Here is a 21,714-nt window from a genome sequence, read left to right on the forward strand (position 1 = left end):
CATGGGCTTTCTCTAGTTGCGGCGAGTGGGGGCTACTCTTCGTTGCAGTGTGCGGGCTTCTCATTGTGGTGGCTTCTCTTGTTGCGGAGTACGAGCTCTAGGCATGCGGTCTTCAGTAGTTGTGGCATGCGGGCTCAGGAGTTGTGGCTTGCAGGCTCTAGAGCACAGGCTCAGTAGTTGTGGTACACGGGCTTCGTTGCTCTGCGGCATGTGGGATCTTCCCGGACCACAGCTCAAACCCATGTCCCCTGCATTGGCAGGTGGATTCTTAACCACTGTGCCACCAGGGAAATCCCTTAATTTTACTTTCAGTTGTTCTTTACTAGTGTATAGAAATGCAGTGAGTTTTGTAATCTTGTATTCTGCACCCTTCTTGAACTCTTTTTCTGATAGTTTTCTAATTGAACTCTAGTTCTAATAGTTTTGGATTCCTTATAATTTTCTAACTACAAGATCATGTCATCATGTCATCACAAATAAAGATAATTTTACATCTTCCTTTCCAATCTGGATTCCTTTTTTTCCCCTTGCCTAACTGCTTTGCATTGAACCACACTAGTACAGTGTTGGAAAGAAATAGCAAGAGTGGATGTTCTCGTCTTGCTTGTGATTTTAGGGGGAAAGCAGTCTTTCACTATTAAGTATGGTATCAGCTGTGGATTTTTTGTAGATGCGATAGCTGAGATTTTACAGCAGATGTTTGTGAGTCTTGAAGTCAAATGTGTATACCCTCTCTAGATATTAGTTAATGGCTTCAACTTTGTTGGAAACATTTCAATTGTTTAAAATAACAAATGACAATAATACTTTGTTTGCATAAAGGTGGGGCCTTTGTTGTTGATTTATTTTAAGCTATGTGAAAAGCAGTATCTGTATGATAGTTCCCATTCTACTTTCACAGTTTAACTCTTTTCATTCTATAATATTAAAAATTTTTAATGTTTTAATTTTATAAGTGCATTATTGTAGAGAAATTAGAAAAGATGCAGTAAGCCAAGAGACAAAAATTTCAACCTTTAGTGGTTCTGCCCCTCAAAGGTAACCTGTTATGTTTTGGTATATTTTGTATTTATTTATATATTTAATTTGTTAATTTTCTTTATGTATTTATTGACTACTGTCATAGGTACTCTGGTTACTGGGGATACAGTGCTGAATAAAACATTGTCCTTGTCCTCATGGAGGCTATAGTTTGGTGGTGGGAAATAGACATTAAGTAAATAATCACACAAATAATTATATAGTACAATTGAGATAAATTCTATAAAGGGAAATGTAGTTTTGCAGTGTGTGTGTGTGTGTGAGAGAGAGAGAGAGCGCACACACGCACGCACATGCATGTATGGACATGCATGTATCTCCTGACCATGTATGTCCTAATGCCTCTTGATTATACTCATTTTTTCCTATTGCTATTACCCTCATCCAGGCTGTCTTCATCACTTACATGGGCTACTAGACAACCTCCCTTTTATCTACTCTGGCCTCCCTCTAGTATTTTTTCCAGAGTGATTTTTTTTCAGAACACAAATTTGATCATGCCACTCCCCTGCTCTTTAGTGGTTTCCCATGATTTAGAATTAAGGGCTAAATCCTTAATATGGCCTCTGAGCCTCTACCTGGGTTGTTCTCCTCTTCCTCTCTTCCTTTCTAGATTTGATCTTACACCATTTCTTCTTGCTTTTCTTGCACTAGCCCCACTGGCATCATTTCAGCCCTGGTTAAGAATGTTTCCTTCTAGCACAGGCCCTCACACATACTGTTCTCTTAATCTCGAATGCTTCTCTATCACCCATTCATTTCGTTTAGTCAGTCCCTACTCATTAATTAGCTAACGTGTCACTTCTTCAAGGATGTTTTCCTCACCAGTCCCCAGTCTAGGTCAGGTTCCTTTGTTATGTATTTTTATAGAAGCCTATTTATTTTCTTCAGGATGCCAATTCAGTTTGAATTATGCATTCAGTGTCTGTTTCCCTCACTTGACTGCAAGGTCTATGAGAGCAAGAACCATGTCTATTTTAACAATCACCACTGCCTGGCTCAATAAGTACTTACTGAAAGAATGAATGAATATGTGCTACATATAGTTATGTTTCATATATAAACTTATGGACATAGAGGAATACATATACTGTGTTTCATCAAATCTAAGACACCGTTGATTGAGAGATGCACTACTTTTCTGTACCTCTAAGAAAGAATGCTTCCAATTAAACCATGATTTATCATGGCCATCAGTTTTAAGACATATCCTAATTTCAAAGATGTTAATGTGAAAAAATGTGCCTCTTAGAATCAGTGAAGTGTAATTTTTTTTAAGTGAGGTCATATTTAATTTGTAATCTGCTTTTTCACTTAGTATATTATGAAATATCTTTCTTTACAATGTCGATAAATATACTTCTACCCTATCATTTAAAATGTCTGCATAGTATTTCATTGTACAGATTTTATCCTGGATTTTAAATGTTTCACCCTTTTTGTATGGAAAAGAAGTTCACATTTAAAATGTTCTCATCCACAATTAATTTTTTTTTTCTATTTTGCCAATGCTGTATTTTGGCTTCCAGTTAGGTAGCTCCCACAGATTCAGAGTAATATCCTGCTATTTTCTAAAATTGTCTTGTGACGGCAGGCCAGATTTGGCCTGTAGGCCATAGTTTGCTGACCTCTGCTTTACACTTTTAAAAAATTGTTGAGGACCCCAAAGAGCCCTGTTTATATAGCTTATATCTATTAATATATATTGCATTAGAAATTAAAACTGAAATTCTGGGGGAGGAGAGGTGAGAAGTAAGATTTCCTTGCTTAAAAATTTCTTTCTAATTTCGTCATTAAATATAGCCATTCTTATGTGGAGGGGGGATGGTTAAAAAAATTACCTCTTGGTTTACTTTCAGTAGGTCAGGAAAGAAGCAAATTGCTTTTTTGGATAGGAAGAATTGTGAAAGCAAACAAATGTGAACAATAAAACTGGGAAACTTTTATTTTTATTTTTTTAAATATTTATTTATTTATTTGGTTGTACTGGGTCTTGGTTGCGGCAGGCGGGCTCCTTAGTTGCGGCACACGGGCTCCTTAGTTGTGACACATGGGCTCCTTAGTTGTGGCATGCAAACTCTGAGTTGTGGCATGCATGTGGGATCTAGTTCCCTGACCAGGGGTCAAACCTGGGCCCCCTGCATTGGGAGTGCAGAGTATTATCCACTGTGCCACCAGGGAAGTCCCAAAACTGGGAAACTTTTAAAACACAAGAATATACAGGCACATGTCTCATTAGCCATCAGAGCAATGACATTATCACACATCACCTCTGGAAATCTCTATACCCATGAGAAAGAAATGAAAAAGGCAAATAACTTCTTAGTATTATTATGAAAATAGTTTATATTTCATAGACTCCCTAAAAGGATCTTGGGAACCCCTCAGTGTTCCCCAGACCACACTTTGAGAACTGCTGGTCTAGTTCAAAGTAGGTGTTCAATAAATATTGAATGGGGACTTCCCTGGTGGCACAGTGGTTAAGAATCGCCTGCCAATACAGGGGACACGGGTTCAATCCCTGGTCCGGGAAGGTCCCACATTTCTCTAGGCCACGGAGAAACTAAGCCCACGAGCCACAACTACTGAGCCTGCGTGCTACAGCTAGTGAAGTCTGTGTGCCTAGAGCCTGTGCTCCACAACAAGAGAAACCACCGCAATGAGAAGCCCGTGCACTGCAGCAAAGAGTAGCCCCTGCTTGCCACAACTAGAGAAGGCCTGTGCACAGCAATGAAGACCTAATGCAACTAAAAATAAAAATAAAAATTGAATGAATGAACATAGTACCTGCCCTTTATTGATGTGGGGATAGAGAAACTAAATTGTTTAATTTTATGGTATGAGCAATTTAGAGTGGGGACAATTGACAAGAGCTAGGGTAGCCAAGGAAGGAAGAGGTTTATGGAAATTTTTTCCTAATCTCTTAAATTTGATAATGTATCAACAAACAAACAAAACCTTGGTAATCCATGAAACAGTTTGTTGGAAACTATTCTGTCCTAGAAATCTCTTAAAGTTTTTTGAACTCTGTATCAGAAATCTACAAAAAACCAAAAAAGGTCACATAGAAAATTTTCAAAACTGAGTTTTCCTTGTAAATAACAGGTATAGTAACAAGGAAGTTACTGAATAAATATTTGGGAATTATCTGTGAGTGGGTTAGCATATATATTTATCTAGATAAATTTCATTTGTATTGATCAAATAGTTAATTTCTTTGCAGTACCTTTCTCTTTTTTTGACTAGAGCTAATATTTATAATATTTTAGTGTAAAAGTTTTTAATAATTTACCTTTTCACTCCAAATCAATGTTTTGATGGTTTTGACATTTCAGATTCGTTACATTTCACAAACACAAGGCCTGCCAGCTGAATATCTTCTCAGTGCCGGAACAAAAACAACCAGGTTTTTCAACAGAGATCCTAATTTGGGGTACCCACTGTGGAGGCTTAAGGTCTGACTCCCTTGCTATACTATACTATTCATTCCTGTACTCCTTAATTCCAATTTGAATTCAAAGTTTAGTTATTAAATTCTTGAGGTGGAGGGGGGCAAAGGGAGGGACAGTGGGAATGTTCATTTGCAGGAGCAAATACTTTGAAAAATTATATCATTGTACCCGTATGGCCTTATCCTTAGTTAAAAAAACAAAACATTAAATGCCAGTTCAATTGGCTGAGGTTATTTTATATATCTGAATCAGCAGCTAAGAAGGGGGTATGGAGAGTAGTGCTTATCATTAAGTGATAGGAAGAACTAGAGTAATTTAGTAGTGGCTGTTTTTTAGAGAATTCTCAAAAATATGACAAAACAACACAATTTTATAACTGCCCATATTAAGACCTTACATATTTTCTTAAAACAAATAGATGTCTGAGTAATTTGATTAACCCAGTGACTCTGTCTCTGAGCCTATTGAATAGTTAGTATTTGAAATATTGTTTCATTTGAAAGTAGCTTTTAGAGAAAAATGGTAATGTCTCTTCTTAACTGACATTCTTCAGGAACTGTGCTACATCATTGCTTGCACACTTATTTTATCATTGTTGAAAGGGTGGCCAGGTATCAAGGTCCCATCTCTCTACCGGAAGATTTTCTTGTTGTAAATTACTTTCACGTTTGTGATCTCTGGTTGGCAAGGTGACAACACTTGTATCTCTGTATTCTGACTTTAATTTAGAATAAAAGGTGAAAACATACAGATGGAATTTTTTAAAAATCTGTATTTTGTAGACACCTGAAGAACATGAATTGGAGACTGGGATCAAATCAAAAGAAGCTCGAAAGTACATTTTTAATTGTTTAGATGATATGGCTCAGGTAAGTATGGAAAGTTTCAGAAAGCCAGACATTTATGTATCTCTTTAATCAGAGATACACTTCCATTGGTTATATCAAGGATAGATTCAATTTGTTATCGTCTAATATATGTTTTCATTTTTTACATAAATACATTAATATTCTTCCACATATTAAAAGAATGTTTGAATCCTAGCAAAGGATATTTTTAGAATTATATATTTTTCCTTTGCTTTTGCTTAACTAGTCTTTTGCATGTCAGTATTTTGAAATATTATTTACGAAGGTTCCTTTCTTGTCCAGTTTTTCTACTAAATAAATACTTACATAAGAGCTAACATTTATTTAGTGCTTTTGTTCCAAACTCTGTTTAAACACAAACTATGTCATTTAATCTTTTCAGCAATAGAAACTATATTTAAGTAATAGCAATCATTTTTGCTTAACTTCTTTGATCTGGATTTTGAATGAAAAGAGCTTATTCAGCTTTATTCTACCAACAAATTGTACCAAATTGAAGATTTTAATTAGACAGTATAAGAAGAGCTTCCATTTGTGAAAAAATTTCCTCAGGTTTTTCTCTTGAGCTATATATATATATATATATATATATATATACACACACACATATGTATTATACATATGAATATTATATATATAAATATGTGTACATAGTGCACATGTTAAATGTCAACATTAAAGGTTGAGTGATGAAGTATAATATTTCTAAATTTTCCTTATAAGGTGAACATGTCCACAGACTTAGAGGGGACAGATATGTTGGCAGAGAAGGCGGATCGAAGAGAATACATTGATCTGTTAAAAAAAATGCTAACAATTGATGCGGATAAGAGAATTACTCCTCTGAAAACTCTTAACCATCAGTTTGTGACAATGACTCATCTTCTGGATTTTCCACATAGCAATCAGTGAGTATAGTATGGTCTGGGGCATTTTGCCATGATGTGGTTTTCTGTTGAGTTACCATCTTACAGCTGAATGGAAGTATCACAAGAGCAGTGACTTTGATACTTGCATATTTGGCTTAGTGATGCTTTTCCTTCTCATTGAAAAATCATGAGATTAAAAATTAGATGTGTAAAAAAAAAATTAGATGTGTATTTTTCCTTTTTATGGTTATAAAAACTCTTGGTTCATTTTCTCTGAAAGTACTCAGGGGGAAAAAACCATTGATCTGTATTTATCTTGAGTTATTTGCTATCTGTTTAAATCTCAGCATTTATTTCATTGAATTTTTAATCTCTTTTTTCAGTGTTAAGTCTTGTTTTCAGAACATGGAGATCTGCAAACGGAGGGTTCACATGTATGATACAGTGAGTCAGATCAAGAGTCCCTTCACCACGCATGTTGCCCCAAATACAAGCACAAATCTAACCATGAGCTTCAGCAACCAACTCAATACAGTGCACAATCAGGTATTCAGTAAATGATTTTGGAAACTCAGACCTAAGTGGGATAAAAACTAGTAAGAGTACAGGGTGAGGTAAAGAAACCAGTCTTTGCTTTGGTGGTCTTGTTGCTTCGTAAGAATTTTCAGACTGATAATACCTACACATCATGTGCTGACAAAAATTAAATACAAAGGCCTAATCCATGCCGTCGTAGTCTTAGCATAGCCAAATAAGTGGAACCTGGCTTCTGTACTACTTACTGCTGTTGATTGTACTGACTTCAGCCAAATGACTCTCTTTTTGTTAGATAGCTCTCATTACATGTATCGAAAGGTGTTTCCAATCATTTTTTTCTATGCTGTATATTAGGTCCTCAGAACTTACTCATCTGATAACTGGAAGTTTGTACCCTTTGACCACCTCCCCAGCCATCTCCTACCCTGCTCCACCAACTACTGATCTACTCTTTGTTTCTATGAATTCCAATAATTAACTTTAAGAGTGGTTTTGCATTTGTTTGCCAAACAGTGATATTTACATTTAAGTTTGTTTCTGAAGATGTAAGTTTCCTAATTTCTTAGCTAGGTCTACTTTCTAAATGGAAGATCATATGAGATTTGGTGGGATCTCACATCCAGTAACTTTTTGCAAAGAAAGAAGAGGTAGGGGTTTATTTATATAGCCTCAACCAGAGCAGGACTGTTTTTTTATTCTTTGTTTTCTTTTTCAGCTTTATAATCTACCTTAAATTTAAGAGATAGGAAGAATTTCTTAAGCAGAGAGTTATTTCAAAGACAGTTAACATTACATTTTAAAACTTAGTTCTTAGTTTTTCTGGATAGAATCTATGTATGTAAAAATGTTTATACCAGTATCCTTTTGTTTTTAGGCCAGTGTTCTAGCTTCCAGTTCTACTGCAGCAGCTGCTACTCTTTCTCTGGCTAATTCAGATGTCTCACTGCTAAACTACCAGTCGGCTTTGTACCCATCATCTGCAGCACCAGTTCCTGGAGTTGCCCAGCAGGGTGTTTCCTTGCAGCCTGGAACCACCCAGATTTGCACTCAGACAGATCCATTCCAACAAACATTTATAGTATGTCCACCTGCTTTTCAAAGTAAGTGGGGAAACTCCTATATCATATGGTATATATCAGACCTACCTGCTTTAGGCAGATCCTAAGTAAGTATCTAGTTGTTTAGTTTTGATCTTTGACAAGTTTAAACTCAGTCTTTGATTATGAAGATAACTGAAGTAGGTTGACCTTTTTTACGTTGGTTATTTGTCTAATTATGATGCTGTCTGACATGTAGGCATTCAATTAATGTTTCCTTATTTGAACTGCCTGATAACCAGTTTTCTTGCCCATTGAGACCTTGTACTGATGTCCTATATCTAGCATAAACACGTATCTCTCAATGTGCAGAGTATATACATCTTGAAAAAACTTGTTGGAAACAGAACTGCTATATATTGAATATTATTCCCTGTATCATTCCATTATAAAATAAAATTAGTATTCCAAATAAAAGGTAATTTTATTAAAAAATGTAAAAATCATGTTGAAGAATGTAGAAACCTCTTAAGTTACATTCAAAAGTAAGGATCATTATTGAACTGAAAAATTCTACAAGCTGAGGTATTTGTGTGGGTAAGCCATTAAGATTATCTGCTTCAGCTTATGAATTATATTGTTCCTGCAAACTCCTATCAATAGAGGAATAGAATAGCTGAAGAAGGGGGCTCTCACCTGATGTGTTGCGATAAGATTTTAATTTTCACATTTCCATCCTTCCTCATTTTCTCATTGTTGTTCCATGTTTATTGATCTGGTGAGCTATTTAAAAGGTTAAATAAATTATTTTAAGGATATATTCTGATGACATCTTGACTTTCCCAATAGAAAGTCAATGTCAGTGCCCTCTGGGAATAAACCAGGATTCAGGCTTCTCATAGCAGTTCACATAGAAGCAGTTAGCATTTTTATCTTTTTAGTTCAGTTACTTATTGACTGTGACTCTTTTGTTTCTTTGGTTTCTGACAGAGTCAGAGCAAGCAGAAGGAAAAGAGGGGCTTGGGGAGACTGAGAGATTACTGGGAGGACAGGAGAGCGATAGCAATGTAAATCAGGGAGAAACCACAGGGAGAACGGAGGAGCAGATTCAAAACGCGTAAATGCAAATTTAGCCTAATTTACCCAATCATTTTTTGCGTATGCTTCATAATAGTAAATTCTATACTTTGGGTTGTCATATGTTGAGTGATTCTTCTACTGAACTTAGCAAATAGCCACCCCTCTCCCCTTCACCTTTCCCAAAGTGAGTTTCATTGGAACAGTTTTCAGATGTGCGACTGAAGTTTTCTGCTTCTTCTCAGATGATATTTAAGAGATGAGGCAGAAGAACTTTTAGTTCCTTTAACAAAACAAAATGTAAGGAGAAGAGGTAGAGGGAAAAAGTGGTTTAACCCCTTTTGGTATAATTAGGTAAGTATAAGCTTTGGAAATTTTTTTCCTATTTAGGAAGTCTAAATAACCTGAGGAGCTAGATAGAGCAAATTTTAAAATTTACAAATGAAAGGAAGTTTTAAAATTAAAGTGATGACAGTAATGAAAACTGATATGTATTACTTACTATATGCCAGATAATGTTCTAAGTGCTTTTACATGTATTAATTCATACTCACAAACAACCCTGGGAAGTGGGTAATGTCATTATGCCCAATTTATAGGTGAGAAAACTGATCGTGATTCCCTCATTTGCCCAGTTTTTATGCCCAGTCAGCGGTAGGGCCATGATTTGAACCCAGGCAGTGGGCCCATAGCTTGTACATCTTGAAGTGTTATACTCTGTACTGCCTTTCAGTGTCTAAACTCAAAGGGCTGTAGGGAGTTGTCAGTTCATTTGTCAACCACAGCCATATGCTGGTTTCTGCCCAGCAGGCCTCTGTACCAGGTTGCCTACTTTTTTTCACCATCTGCTCTTTCACAAGATGCCTGCACTTAGAGGAGAATAGACCCTCATCCATTTGACAGCTTTTACTCTTCTTGCCATACTTTCATGGTTTTTTTAATTTAAAGGGCTATGTTCAACAAAAACAAAACAAATAAAAACAAAACTTTAATCCTTTTAGTTCAGGGTTCAGGGAGAACCTTCCCAAAGTGTTGCCTTTTGTTAATTCTTTGTTTCCACTTGGGGTTCCCTGAAAAAGCTAGTTTTAAACTAGCTTGACTGCTGTGGCTTAGCCTAAATTACTATGGCAATCTAATACTTATTTAGAGTCACATTTGTGGGTCAGTATATAAATACTACTTTCTATAGTATTCCAGTTGAACAAAATAGATAGACATTTTGCTCAGTGGAAACTATAATTCTGTAATTTTGTCCTCTTTTATTTCATCATCCTGGGACACTAAGATGAGCTTCTGTAGTGAACATTTCTTCCTAAATTTTGCCGTAGGAGGCTATTGCAATAATGTTGTCTTGTAATTAGCCATGGAAATATAGACAAGAATCCTTGATGTTACTTAGCTTTCTGATTAGATAGCATTGCCTTAGGAAGAATGGCTGGCAATTTTTTTTTTTTTTTTTTTAATCTGGATACCTGGATTTGTTTCCTTTTCTTTTTATGTAAGTAGCACTTTTAAAAAAGTTATTATTAGAGTGTTGTAATTCTGATTTTACTCGTCTCGTTTACTTTGTACATTTCTGGATTATGTTTTCCTATGTGACAATTAGTTACTAAATTACTTAAATTACTGAAATGCAAAATTGGAAGACTTAACTTGCTGAAAACAACAATATTAGAGTTTATGAGTTATGCTCGTTTGATACCTCCATAGTAATATTCAGAGAAATTAGTTGATGATAGCCTAGAAAGTGTCACTGAAGGAATATTCTAATTAAAATGGCTGTATCCTCACTTAACAAAACGCAGGCATCAGTGAATCAGAGGCATTATAGAAACTTAAATTCTTTACGTTGAAAGCTTTGATAGGGTAGGTTTAAACGAAAGCTTTGAAGGTTCTCTTCTCAAGTCTTGGCAAAAGGGAGAACTATCTTGAGCCCCTCTTTTCCCCAGAATGAGATTGTAGGAAACAATCTCCTGATTGTAGGAAACATTTATTCAACATTTGTGCCCAGAGGATAATGAATAAAATGATAAAGAGATGTGGTCACTGTTCTAAAGGCAGCAAAAAATTCTTAATTTTCCTAGCTTTCCATTAGCTAGAGAAGAGTCTTAGAAAGCTGTCAGTGACGAGAGCAGATTTCTAAAATAAGTACAAAAAAGTGTTTCTGTAAACCACAATGTCTACTTTTAAAATATTTTTATCCTAGGCATAATTCCTTCAGTTCACATACTGGTTAAAGATAAAATATATGACTAATTTGTGAACTAGGTTATATATTTTTGAGGAGTTGGGTGAAAACATCCCCTTAAAATATTCTAAACAAAAGGGTAACTAAGATAATAAATTATTGAGCTTTTCATAATATTTCTTATCTAATTAACCAAAAGTTATAAAGTCTTTGCTTTTAATAGATTACACTTTTTAAATGCTTAAGGTTTTTTTTCCCCTCTAGGATTAAAAGCTGAACATAACTTACTAAGTGAAGGTTTTTTGTTTGTTTGTTTTTGCCTCTCCTGTTAATGGGAGTGGGATGAGTGTTGTGTTTTAAGCTTTGTTGGATAAAAAAAAAAATTTTGAATTTCCTGAAGCCAGCCCTCCTTCTGTCAGGCATCTTTCCATTAATCCAACCTGAAGGGAATCAAGTCTCCCTTTTCTTAACTTCGCAGACTTCGGTGAAACGCCTTTGTCTTAAGTGTCTAGAACGAAAACCTTGGGTGGTGGATTTTTCGAACCGAAAAGCTAAAACAAACCGAAAAAACCCCAAACAAGCAGTACCCCCAGACCTAGCAAAGCAATATAACTGTGATGTTACTTTTTACAGCTGGACTACAAGCAACAACAAAGCATTCTGGATTCCCTGTGAGGATGGATAATGCTGTGCCGATTGTACCCCAGGCACCAGCTGCTCAGCCACTACAGATACAGTCGGGAGTTCTTACACAGGTAAAAGACAGAGCAGCTTGGATACTCAATAGTGCTGAAGTTCTCTGAAGCACTGTTGAGAATCAGATATTTTGTCCTAGAAAATGGTATTTGCTTTGACTGTAAGATCTTTCTTGGTCACGATTCAGTGGACTTAAAATGAAACATCTATAATGGAATGACATACTCATTCCTAACACAATTGCAACTCTGCCAGTGACTTCCTTAGACTTGGAGACATAAATATCCAGACTTTGAGAAATTGTCTACTGAATAAATTTAATTTTGTGGGATGAAGTTAATTTTTTATCTTGATGCTCTTAAAGGTGTAGTACACATATAACAACACTTTGATTCTAAAAGTAAAAGGTTCCCCTTTTGCTCTCTTAGTGTCCCCATTACTCACTCTTTGAGAATTTCATCACAGTTGAGAGGCTGGGTTATATCAGGATGCCTGTTCGAGTATTACATTCCTTCATTCCTTGTGTTTAACTAGGCTGTAGAAAGGTTTAAAACTTTATCCCTGCCATGCAAAATGCAGCTAAGATGGTCAAGAAACTCATGAAATATTCATATAAGCAACAAATACTATATTTTTAATTCTGTGTATAAATGTTTGTGGCCCATGACACACAGCAAATCTGAAATCCAAAACCCTGATTTTGTGAGTAGGAAGAGGAAGAATTCTTAATACATGCCTTTGTTAACTGAGTTTTTTAGAACTGATCCTCTGAATCCGGCCCAAGAAGGATTCCTATACTTTTTTGCTTTAGGCCATTGACATTTGACCTAGTGGGCCAATGCTGTGCGGAGTTGAAGGGGAAAGTTGTGTTTGGTACATGCATTTTAAGTGATATGAAATTACTGCTTATTGTTGGTAATAACTTGGGGGGAATGAAAACCCTTCTGAATCCAGATAACCTGCCTCCGTGTTTGTTTCACTCACCTGCCTAATCTACATTTCAGGGAAGCTGTACACCACTAATGGTAGCAACTCTCCACCCTCAAGTAGCCACCATCACACCGCAGTATGCGGTGCCCTTTACTCTGAGCTGCGCAGCCGGCCGGCCGGCGCTGGTTGAACAGACTGCTGCTGTACTGGTAATTGCCCTCACTTGATTGTGTTACTAACGGAGTTTCTTTGGTTTCTTTCTTTTTTTTTACTTTTTCCTGTTTGTTTTTGTTCTGTTTTCTTCTGGTTTTCTCATTTTTCAAAAAAAATTTTTTTAACTTAGTCTTTGCAGAGGGCATGGAAGCATGTGCCATCTTGTGGCTGTGTTCTTGCTACATCTTTAATGTCTCATTGTTTTCCTCCCCAACATTTGCTGAAGCACTGTTTGACTCTGATGTTCAGTGTGGCTCTGAAAGGGGTCAGACCCCTTGATTCTTCTTTGCCAGCCTAGTGTGATAAAAGCTCTTGGTGTAGCCTCAGAAGAGCTTCAACACTGTTATCTGTTTCTCTGCCCTGTCTTTTACCCTCTGAACCTTGAGAATGAAGGAAATGGCCTTTAGTTTGGCTCTGCTACAGGTACCGGATGGCCAAAATTGGAACTCCTTGGCAAGTTAGCTTCCTTCTTTACTGACTGTTTTAAGCTTCTAAAACTTTTGTGTATGTAGAAATGTTTAAGATGCTCTTACTTTATTTCCTTATTAGTTGACATTAACTTTCCCTCTATGAACACATGAAGATAACTCTTTGCCACTTATGATCAGTGGCAGCTAATATCTTCCATTTAAACATCTTCCCTTTAGAGCCTTTTTAGATCATATTTCATTTGTTGGTTGAAATCAAAGGTGAACTCGTTTATAGGGGTTTTGGAGAAATTAATTATTTTACAAATAGGTCTTTATACAAAGGTGAGAATATGACTGAAAAACTTTATGCAAGAATATCTTTGTTATCAAAAGTCATGGGGAAAATTTATTAAATAATAGCAGCAAATGTAGTATGGGTTTTAGAGATAGGAAAACAAACAAATAGGACTTTGAGGTATATTTCAGCATTTGTAACCTTAATAGTGATTTTTGGATGTGTTTGGTTTATTTGGGGGAGTTAGAATTATTTATTTGACATCCAGCATTTTATCATTTAAAATTTAAAATTAGATAAGCATTCGAAAACCTAATTGATACTGTTGACCCCTGATATTTCTCCATCTTTCAGAGTGGCTTTAAATTTATTTTGTTGTTTCTCAAGGACTCGTGTGAGTGAAAAACACTTTCAGAATACATACTTTAGTTGCTGGAATTTCTTTGGTTTTCAATTTAAGAGTCTTTGTCACCACCCAATTAATTACATCATAAGCATAAGCCCTGAGTGTGAGGGAGTCAGATATATTTCCAACTTGATTGTTCCAAGCCACTGGTTTTAACTTGCACACCTATAGTTTTGAGGTTGGGAATGTTAGTTGACATTTCTCCTTTGCTGCTTCTCTTAAGTTTGCACTAGCCATTTGCTAAGCTTTGCATATTTTTGTTCTTCCTCTGTCAAAACAGTTCGTCGCTTGGAACGCCAGATTTCTGCCTCACGTTGAAATGTTATTTCTTGCTTTGTATTAAACTACATGCTTTGTCTTGTGCAGGTGTTGGCTTATGGAAAGACGCATGGTGTGACTTAACATACTTCTCTTATTTTTTGTTTTGTTTTGTTTTGTTTTGTTTTGAATTCTGCTTATGGTAGCAGACATGTTTGCAGTTTCTCTGATTTAAAGGCTTCTTGTTTGGAACCGGTATTTGTAACAAGTGGATCTGTTACTTGCAGAAATATTTTTAAAACAGTGTGTTGATGGCCTTGCAGTTTGGAATTCAAGAAACAGAACCATATGTACCCAAGCATTGTAGGTGATTGTACTGTGGAATTCAGGTTTAAAAAGCAGACTTTCAAATCTGTTCCCATTTTTCTAGGAAATGCCACAATTTCCGTAAGAAGTACAGAAAACATATTTGTTGCTATTTATTGCAAGTGGCATGGCTTGTTAAAAACTACAAACAATGTATTTTCCTTTAGTGATTAGTTTTTATGTCGAGTTATGTTTCTACAAATGATGCATATTTAGGAAACTACTAAAAACAAAATATGGTACTCTCTGCATCTATTTCTTAAATATTTTTCTTATTGCATTTTTTAAAAATGCTATCATATGGCTATAAATGATGAAGTTAGCTTTCTCTTACTGGCATTAAGCTTGTTTGCCAAAGGATTTTGGCCTTTGGTCATCCACATCTGGCTCCATTTTCCAAGTACTACCCTTTTAAAAAGGAACAATTCTCCTCTTTGTTTTATGGGTTGAATTGACCTGATGATGTCTTTTATCTGATTGGCACTCAAATTTTTAAATTCCTATTTTTAATCTCAAGGGAGTTGTCTTAACTCTTTCTTGGGATGTTTTAAGACTCTTTGCAAAAATGTTACTCCAGCATTTAACTAGAGCTTACTTCTGAACTTTCAGACTCCTTTACTCTGCAGTATAATAGAAACTCTTAACCACAGGGATCTTCTTTTCTTTAATACCCTGGTGGTCAGGTGATGGAGGTGGCCAAGAGAAAGCAACATGTTCTTTTTCCCTGTTCATAAGACTTGTAACCTTGAGCCCCTCTGACCTTTCTTTTTTTAATCTCTGCAAGTTAACAATCTACAAGAAACTTCTTTTAAGATATGAATTTTTCTTTCATCTAAAAAACAGAAGAAAAAGCCAAGAATGAGTCAAGTCTGGATCTTTTTGTGTTTGTTTCCTTACAGCAGGCTTGGCCTGGAGGAACCCAACAAATTCTCCTGCCTTCAACTTGGCAACAGTTGCCTGGGGTAGCTCTACACAACTCAGTCCAGCCCACTGCAGTGATTCCCGAGGCCATGGGCAGTGGCCAGCAGCTCACAGACTGGAGGCAAGTGCCCTGTGTTCCTCTCTGGGAGAATCTGCAAGGGCAGATCCCTTAGGGAAGGAGCACTTGAGGATTTGGTGAGACAGGAAGAAGGTCAAGGAAAGGAGAGATTTATCTCTGTGTGAAATCCTTAAAGAAAAGAATCCATATTGGGCTAGGAGACGGAGTTATAAGAAAACTTTGAATACAGGAAAACAGTAGGTTCTAAGTTCAGGAATTATTTACTTCAGATTTAAAGAAAGTCTTATGCAATAAGAAACCATACAGTGAAAACCCCTAAAGCCTTATAATCCAGGTGCCCAACTATAAAAATAAAACACAGCTTTATTTGGTTTTTTTTGTTTGTTTGTTTGTTTGTTTAAATTTATTTATTTTTATTTATTTATGGCTGTGTTGGTCTTCATTTCTGTGCGAGGGCTTTCTCCAGTTGCGGCAAGCGGGGGCCACTCTTCATCGCGGTGCGCGGGCCTCCCACTATCGCAGCCTCTCCTGCTGTGGAGCACAGGCTCCAGACGCGCAGGCTCAGCAATTGTGGCTCATGGGCCCAGTTGCTCCGCGGCATGTGGGATCCCCCCAGACCAGGGCTCGAACCCATGCTCCCTGCACCGGCAGGCAGACTCCCAACCACTGCGCCACCAGGGAAGCCCCTGGTTGTTTTTTTTTCTACCTTTTTTTTTTTTTTTTAGTTTTATTTATTTATTTATGGCTGTATTGGGTCTTCGTTTCTGTGCGAGGGCTTTCTCTAGTTGTGGCAAGTGGGGGCCACTCTTCATCGCGGTGCGTGGGCCTCTCACCATCGCAGCCTCTCTTGTTGCGGAGCACAGGCTCCAGACGCGCAGGCTCAGTAATTGTGGCTCACGGGCCTAGCTGCTCCGCGGCACGTGGGATCCTCCCAGACCAGGGCTCGAACCCATGTCCCCTGCATTGGCAGGCAGATTCTCAACCACTGCGCCACCAGGGAAGCTCGCCCCTGGTTGTTTTAATTGCTTTTATTATCTATTTGGTCCTGACTTCCCAGTGTTTTCAGCATTCGTGCTTCTCTTTCTGATGATACAGGAATGCCCACTCTCATGGCAACCAGTACAGCACTATTATGCAGCAGCCATCCTTGCTGACTAACCATGTGACATTGGCCACTGCTCAGCCCCTTAATGTTGGCGTTGCCCATGTTGTCAGACAGCAACAATCCAGTTCCCTCCCTTCAAAGAAGAATAAGCAGTCTGCTCCAGTCTCTTCTAAGTAAGTTTCTGTTAGGGCTGATAATTAAAACTGCCGGTTTGAAAGGTATGTCACCTGGCATTTAGAGTGTTGGAGTATAGACACTTTTGGTATGAAGCAGCAAGAAGCTGCCAAATTGAAAAGAGCTAACCTTCGGGCATGCATACACAGGTGTTCTGGTTATGCTAATCCTTTCTCTCTGCTGCCACTTTGAATCCAGCCTTCTTTTGGCTGATGTTTTTATTTTTCTGCCCACTTCACAGAGTGAAATTTAACCATGGGGTAAAGGGCATACAAAAATAAAATCTATATTCTAATTTTGGTGTTCTTGTCCTGGAAACCCTGGCTAAAGTGGTTAGTTTATTTTTTATCGGTACTTTTATAGTTAAGTGTATTGGCTTAATGATTCGGTAAGAAGGAATCAAACAGCAAATTGGAAAGAGTTCTGGGGAAAAGATATCTAGTTTTGGGGACCAAGCACTGAATGATCTTTCTTGTGACCTTTTCCTACAGGTCCTCTCTGGATGCTCTGCCGTCTCAAGTCTATTCTCTGGTTGGGAGCAGCCCCCTCCGTACCACATCTTCTTATAATTCCCTAGTCCCTGTACAAGATCAGCATCAGCCAATCATCATTCCAGATACTCCCAGCCCTCCTGTGAGTGTCATCACTATCCGCAGTGACACTGATGAGGAAGAGGACAACAAATATAAGCCCAATAGGTAAGACAGGTGAATGGTTCCCTAGCTCTGTGGCTCTTGCCCTTGGTCTTAGTCTGTTGGCTTCACACAAGTGGCTCAATTTTGGCTATGAAAGGAAGGACTAAAAAGGGGTATTTAGGAAGCATGGCCTTGGATGAGTGAGCCAGAACACTCAAGTTTCCATAACTGAGCATTGTCAAGTTTTCTGTAATATTATACATGTTCATCAGTTAAATTAGTCGTTCAGATACATTAGATGGAAGGTATAGATTATGTTGTCAGGCTATTCTGGCTTGGAATGCACATTATATACTACAGACATGATCCCCTGCCTTTAAGGAACTTTAGAGTCTGAAAACATATACTGTAACAGAAGCATGTAAAAAACAATTGGAACAAGTTGGTAGATATGAGATTATACGAAATTCGTGTAATTTTTTAATCTGAACAGACCTCTTTGGAAGAGGTAGAACTTTAAGTAGGGCTACCTTCTTTTCCCCCCTCTGCTATATGGTCATTCAGCTTAAGAATTTAAGTACCAGATTATTTCCTCTTATCCCAGCACCTTAATCTAAGTCCTTAATTGGGCAGTTAACGAAGAGAGATTGGATACATTTAAGAACTGTGATACACACCTCTCTTGGTGTGAACATAGTCAGTTGCCTTGATCATCCTGTGTTCATCTTCATTGCGTTTTTGGTGTTAGGCATATAGAAGAGGCAATAACTCTACTTTTACCTGAGGAGGAAGGATTCACGCATGAAAGTAACTTAGGAGACTTAACAGAGTCACGTGTAAATGAAGTTTAAATGAATTTGAAAGAGTAAATTTAGAATGAAATACTTCAAAAGGGCTATTTACAAATGGTATTTACAAATGGCTATTTACAAATGGTAAATAGACTTGAAACTAAGTTTTGAAAGTGGTCATTGAACTGATTTGGGGAAGAAAAAAGTAAACTTTCCAGTGAAGAGAAGTGGCCTAGTACTGACAAAAATTATATAACCAGCAGGATTGCTTTGACCGGAGGCAAGCCTAGTAAAAATTAAGGAAAAGGTAAAGTTAGTAAGGTAGGGATCAGTTTGTGAAGAAACGTTTTTTAAAAACACCTATAGTGAGAAGTTTGATTAGATACAGTAAGGAACCATTTATAGTCTAGCAGGGTGATATGAAAATAAAGTGGTGTTTGAAGAATACTGTTGAAATAACTGCGAATGGGAATGGCTGAGAGGCAACATAGAATAGTTGCTAGAGGTGTGTACTTTGGAGTCATTCTGTCCTGGATCTGAATCCTGTCTTCACCACTTATCACTTGTGTGACCTTGGTCAAGTTTCTTAATCTCCATCTCCCTCTGCCTCAGTTGCCTTATCTGCAAAACAGGGATAAAGTACCTACTTCATGGAAGTGTTGTGAGGATTCAGTGAGATATGTGTAGAGTGTAAGAATAGTGCCTGATGCATAATAAGCACTCAGAAATTTGTTGCTGCTACTGTTGTTATTATTACTATCATCATGATTATCATCATTTTTATTATGGGAAGACCAGAGACCAGCAAAGAAACATTGCTAAAAGAGGGTTGAATTTTCATGTATTTTTTTCTCCTCAGCTCTGGCCTGAAGGCAAGGTCTAATGTCATCAGTTATGTCACTGTCAATGATTCTCCGGACTCTGACTCTTCCTTGAGCAGCCCATATTCCACTGATACCCTGAGTGCTCTCCGGGGCAATAGTGGACCCCTTCCGGAGGGTCCCGGCAGAGTCGTGGGGGATGGCACTGGCACTCGCACCATCATTGTACCTCCACTGAAAACTCAGCTTGGTGACTGCACTGTAGCAACCCAGGCCTCAGGTGAGTTTCTTCACAGCTGGAGTTGAATTATCCTTTGATGTGTGTATCTTTAGTATTTTGCTATAATCTACTTTTGCCAATGGTACAGACCAGTGGCGTAGATTTTCCTAAAAATTACCTAGTTCAGAAATCAGTTCCTTGTGATGTGAAATTATTTTTGGCCATCAGTTTATCTTCCTGTGTTTATTTTGCTTGGATCAATATAAAAATGAGTTTGTAGTCTCAGTAATACACTCACTGTTGATGGGAGAAGGTAGATACGACTTACGTTAGATGACAGGGAGAATTAACAGGCAGGTTTTTTTTGCCACAGGTGATTCAGCTTTGACAATCCAGAAATGAACGGGAACTGATAATGTTAAAAGTGATTGCAAAAGTTTTTTTGGAAAACAATATGTACTTTAGATCTTTTCTCGCCCAGTGGCAAAGCAGTGATGCTTTTGTGGGTTGTATTATCAACCAAATTACCTCCATCTGTTTTGCTCTGTGAGCTGCTGGGTTTAGGTTCCCTGGTTCAGTTATTGGGTAATGAAATGCTAACTGCAGTAACAAGCCCCAGTTTTCGTGGCTAAACATAATAGAAATTTATTTCTTAGTCACATGAGTTCCCAGTGCAAGTGCTCTTGGTTGGTAGGCCTGGCAGCGAGTTAAGGATCAGAGCCTTGGAATCCTCGGCATCCAGTCAGAAGGAGAAGTAAAGTATGGAGGAGGCACACACGGTTTTTAACCTCTTTAGCCCCGGAAATAGTGAAAACTCATCACATGGCCCCACCTAGAGGCAAGGGGGCCCGGAAAAATGTAGTCCTTGTCTAGGCAGCTCTTTTCCAGTGGCAACTCTATACACCAAAGGCGAGGACTGTGAAATTTTGGCATCGATATAGCCATCTCTTCGTACTTTTATAAATTAGTGTTTTACCATGAATTATAATACTGCTGAAGACATAAACAGTGTTCTAGTTTGAGGGTGACGTGTGGTTCTCCTACTGAGAAGTAGACAACTGTCCATTGCAGACAGGGCAAAACTTCCTGATGCCAGGCTACTGAGAAAGATTATTAGGAGCTCTGTCCACTATTGGGTCCAAAGAAAATAGGTTGCTCCACAAGTCACTGAATAAATGCTGCAGTTTTCCTAGTGGGACCACAGAAGGAAGCAAAATTTTGAAAATTGATCGTGCTTATATTCAGCTGCACTTTCTGCAGTTTCTTAGAATTTGAAGACAGTGAATGCCCAACAAGATATAATCTTGTCTTTCTTTAAACCCCTCGGACACCTAAATGTTCCTAAATATTACCAAGATCTTACTCAGCTTCACATTGTCATTTAATCCCTTCCTACATAAACTCTAGGCTCCTTGAGAGCAGGGACTGTGTCTTACTTGTGTTTATATTTCTAATAGTACCTTTCACATTACTGGAGATTAGATAATATTTACTGAAGTGAACCTTTTGAAGATCCTTTATGGAGCTTTGTAGAAAGACAGAAAAGAAATGGATAATACAGTTTTTGTTCTTCTAGTGTAAATGTAATTGAGGAAATAAGATACACATGAAACCTTAACTGTTGGAACCCTCATACAAACATGGACTGATTAAGATGATGCCATCTGAGGTTTAGCTCAGTGATACTGAGTCCATGTCTGCTCGTAACTAGAGCCTGACCCTTTCTTAGGTCTCCTGAGCAGTAAGAGCAAGCCAGTGGCTTCAGTGAGCGGGCAGTCGTCTGGATGCTGTGCCACCCCCACAGGATATCGGGCTCAGCGCGGGGGGGCCAGCGCAGCACAGCCACTCAACCTTAGCCAGGTAAGCACGAGGCGCTGCTGCCTTCTGTTTGGGGCCCCCGCTGTTGTTACTCTCTGGAGAACCCTGCTTCTGGCTGGACTGCTGAATAAAGCCAAATGAAGCCCCTTCTGTGTCAAACAATTTGGTGTCCATGGCCTGTGTCATATCTGTATGTGCTGTGTCTCTTCATTCCCTCTGTAAATGGGTTCAGAATGTACGTTCCAGGTTTTCCATCAGACCTCCCTAGTCTATCCTGGAAGATTAGAGAAATGTGTGGAATTTAGAAAGTGCCTAGGATGCTTTAGTTCTTGCCTGGTTCTGCACCACCACATGCATTGAGACCAGATTCTCTTCCTTTATCTCCTGGGTCATAAATAACCTGAGCCTTACACTGTTTACTTGAAGCAAGAGACAGTGAAAAAGCTTTCTGGATACTTAATCAACTGGTTCTAGTCTTACATGGTGCTTGAGTCTGGGATTTGGGG

At 37.9% G+C, this 21,714-nt stretch overlaps 1 protein-coding gene across 1 annotated transcript in view; it reads left to right on the forward strand.

Annotated features, from left to right (window-relative positions):
• HIPK1 (homeodomain interacting protein kinase 1) overlaps positions 1-21,714 on the forward strand; it is a 39,390-nt gene that overhangs the window by 12,265 nt on the left and 5,411 nt on the right. Inside the window, 12 exon segments of the mRNA XM_036850454.1 lie at positions 4,377-4,496; positions 5,276-5,362; positions 6,086-6,270; positions 6,615-6,777; positions 7,643-7,868; positions 11,704-11,825; positions 12,771-12,905; positions 15,544-15,686; positions 16,740-16,922; positions 17,415-17,621; positions 19,209-19,450; positions 21,120-21,250. Coding sequence (XP_036706349.1) covers positions 4,377-4,496; positions 5,276-5,362; positions 6,086-6,270; positions 6,615-6,777; positions 7,643-7,868; positions 11,704-11,825; positions 12,771-12,905; positions 15,544-15,686; positions 16,740-16,922; positions 17,415-17,621; positions 19,209-19,450; positions 21,120-21,250 — 1,944 coding nt within the window.

This window comes from Balaenoptera musculus, chromosome 1 (assembly GCF_009873245.2).
Source record: "Balaenoptera musculus isolate JJ_BM4_2016_0621 chromosome 1, mBalMus1.pri.v3, whole genome shotgun sequence".
In the NCBI taxonomy this organism is placed as follows: domain Eukaryota; kingdom Metazoa; phylum Chordata; class Mammalia; order Artiodactyla; family Balaenopteridae; genus Balaenoptera; species Balaenoptera musculus.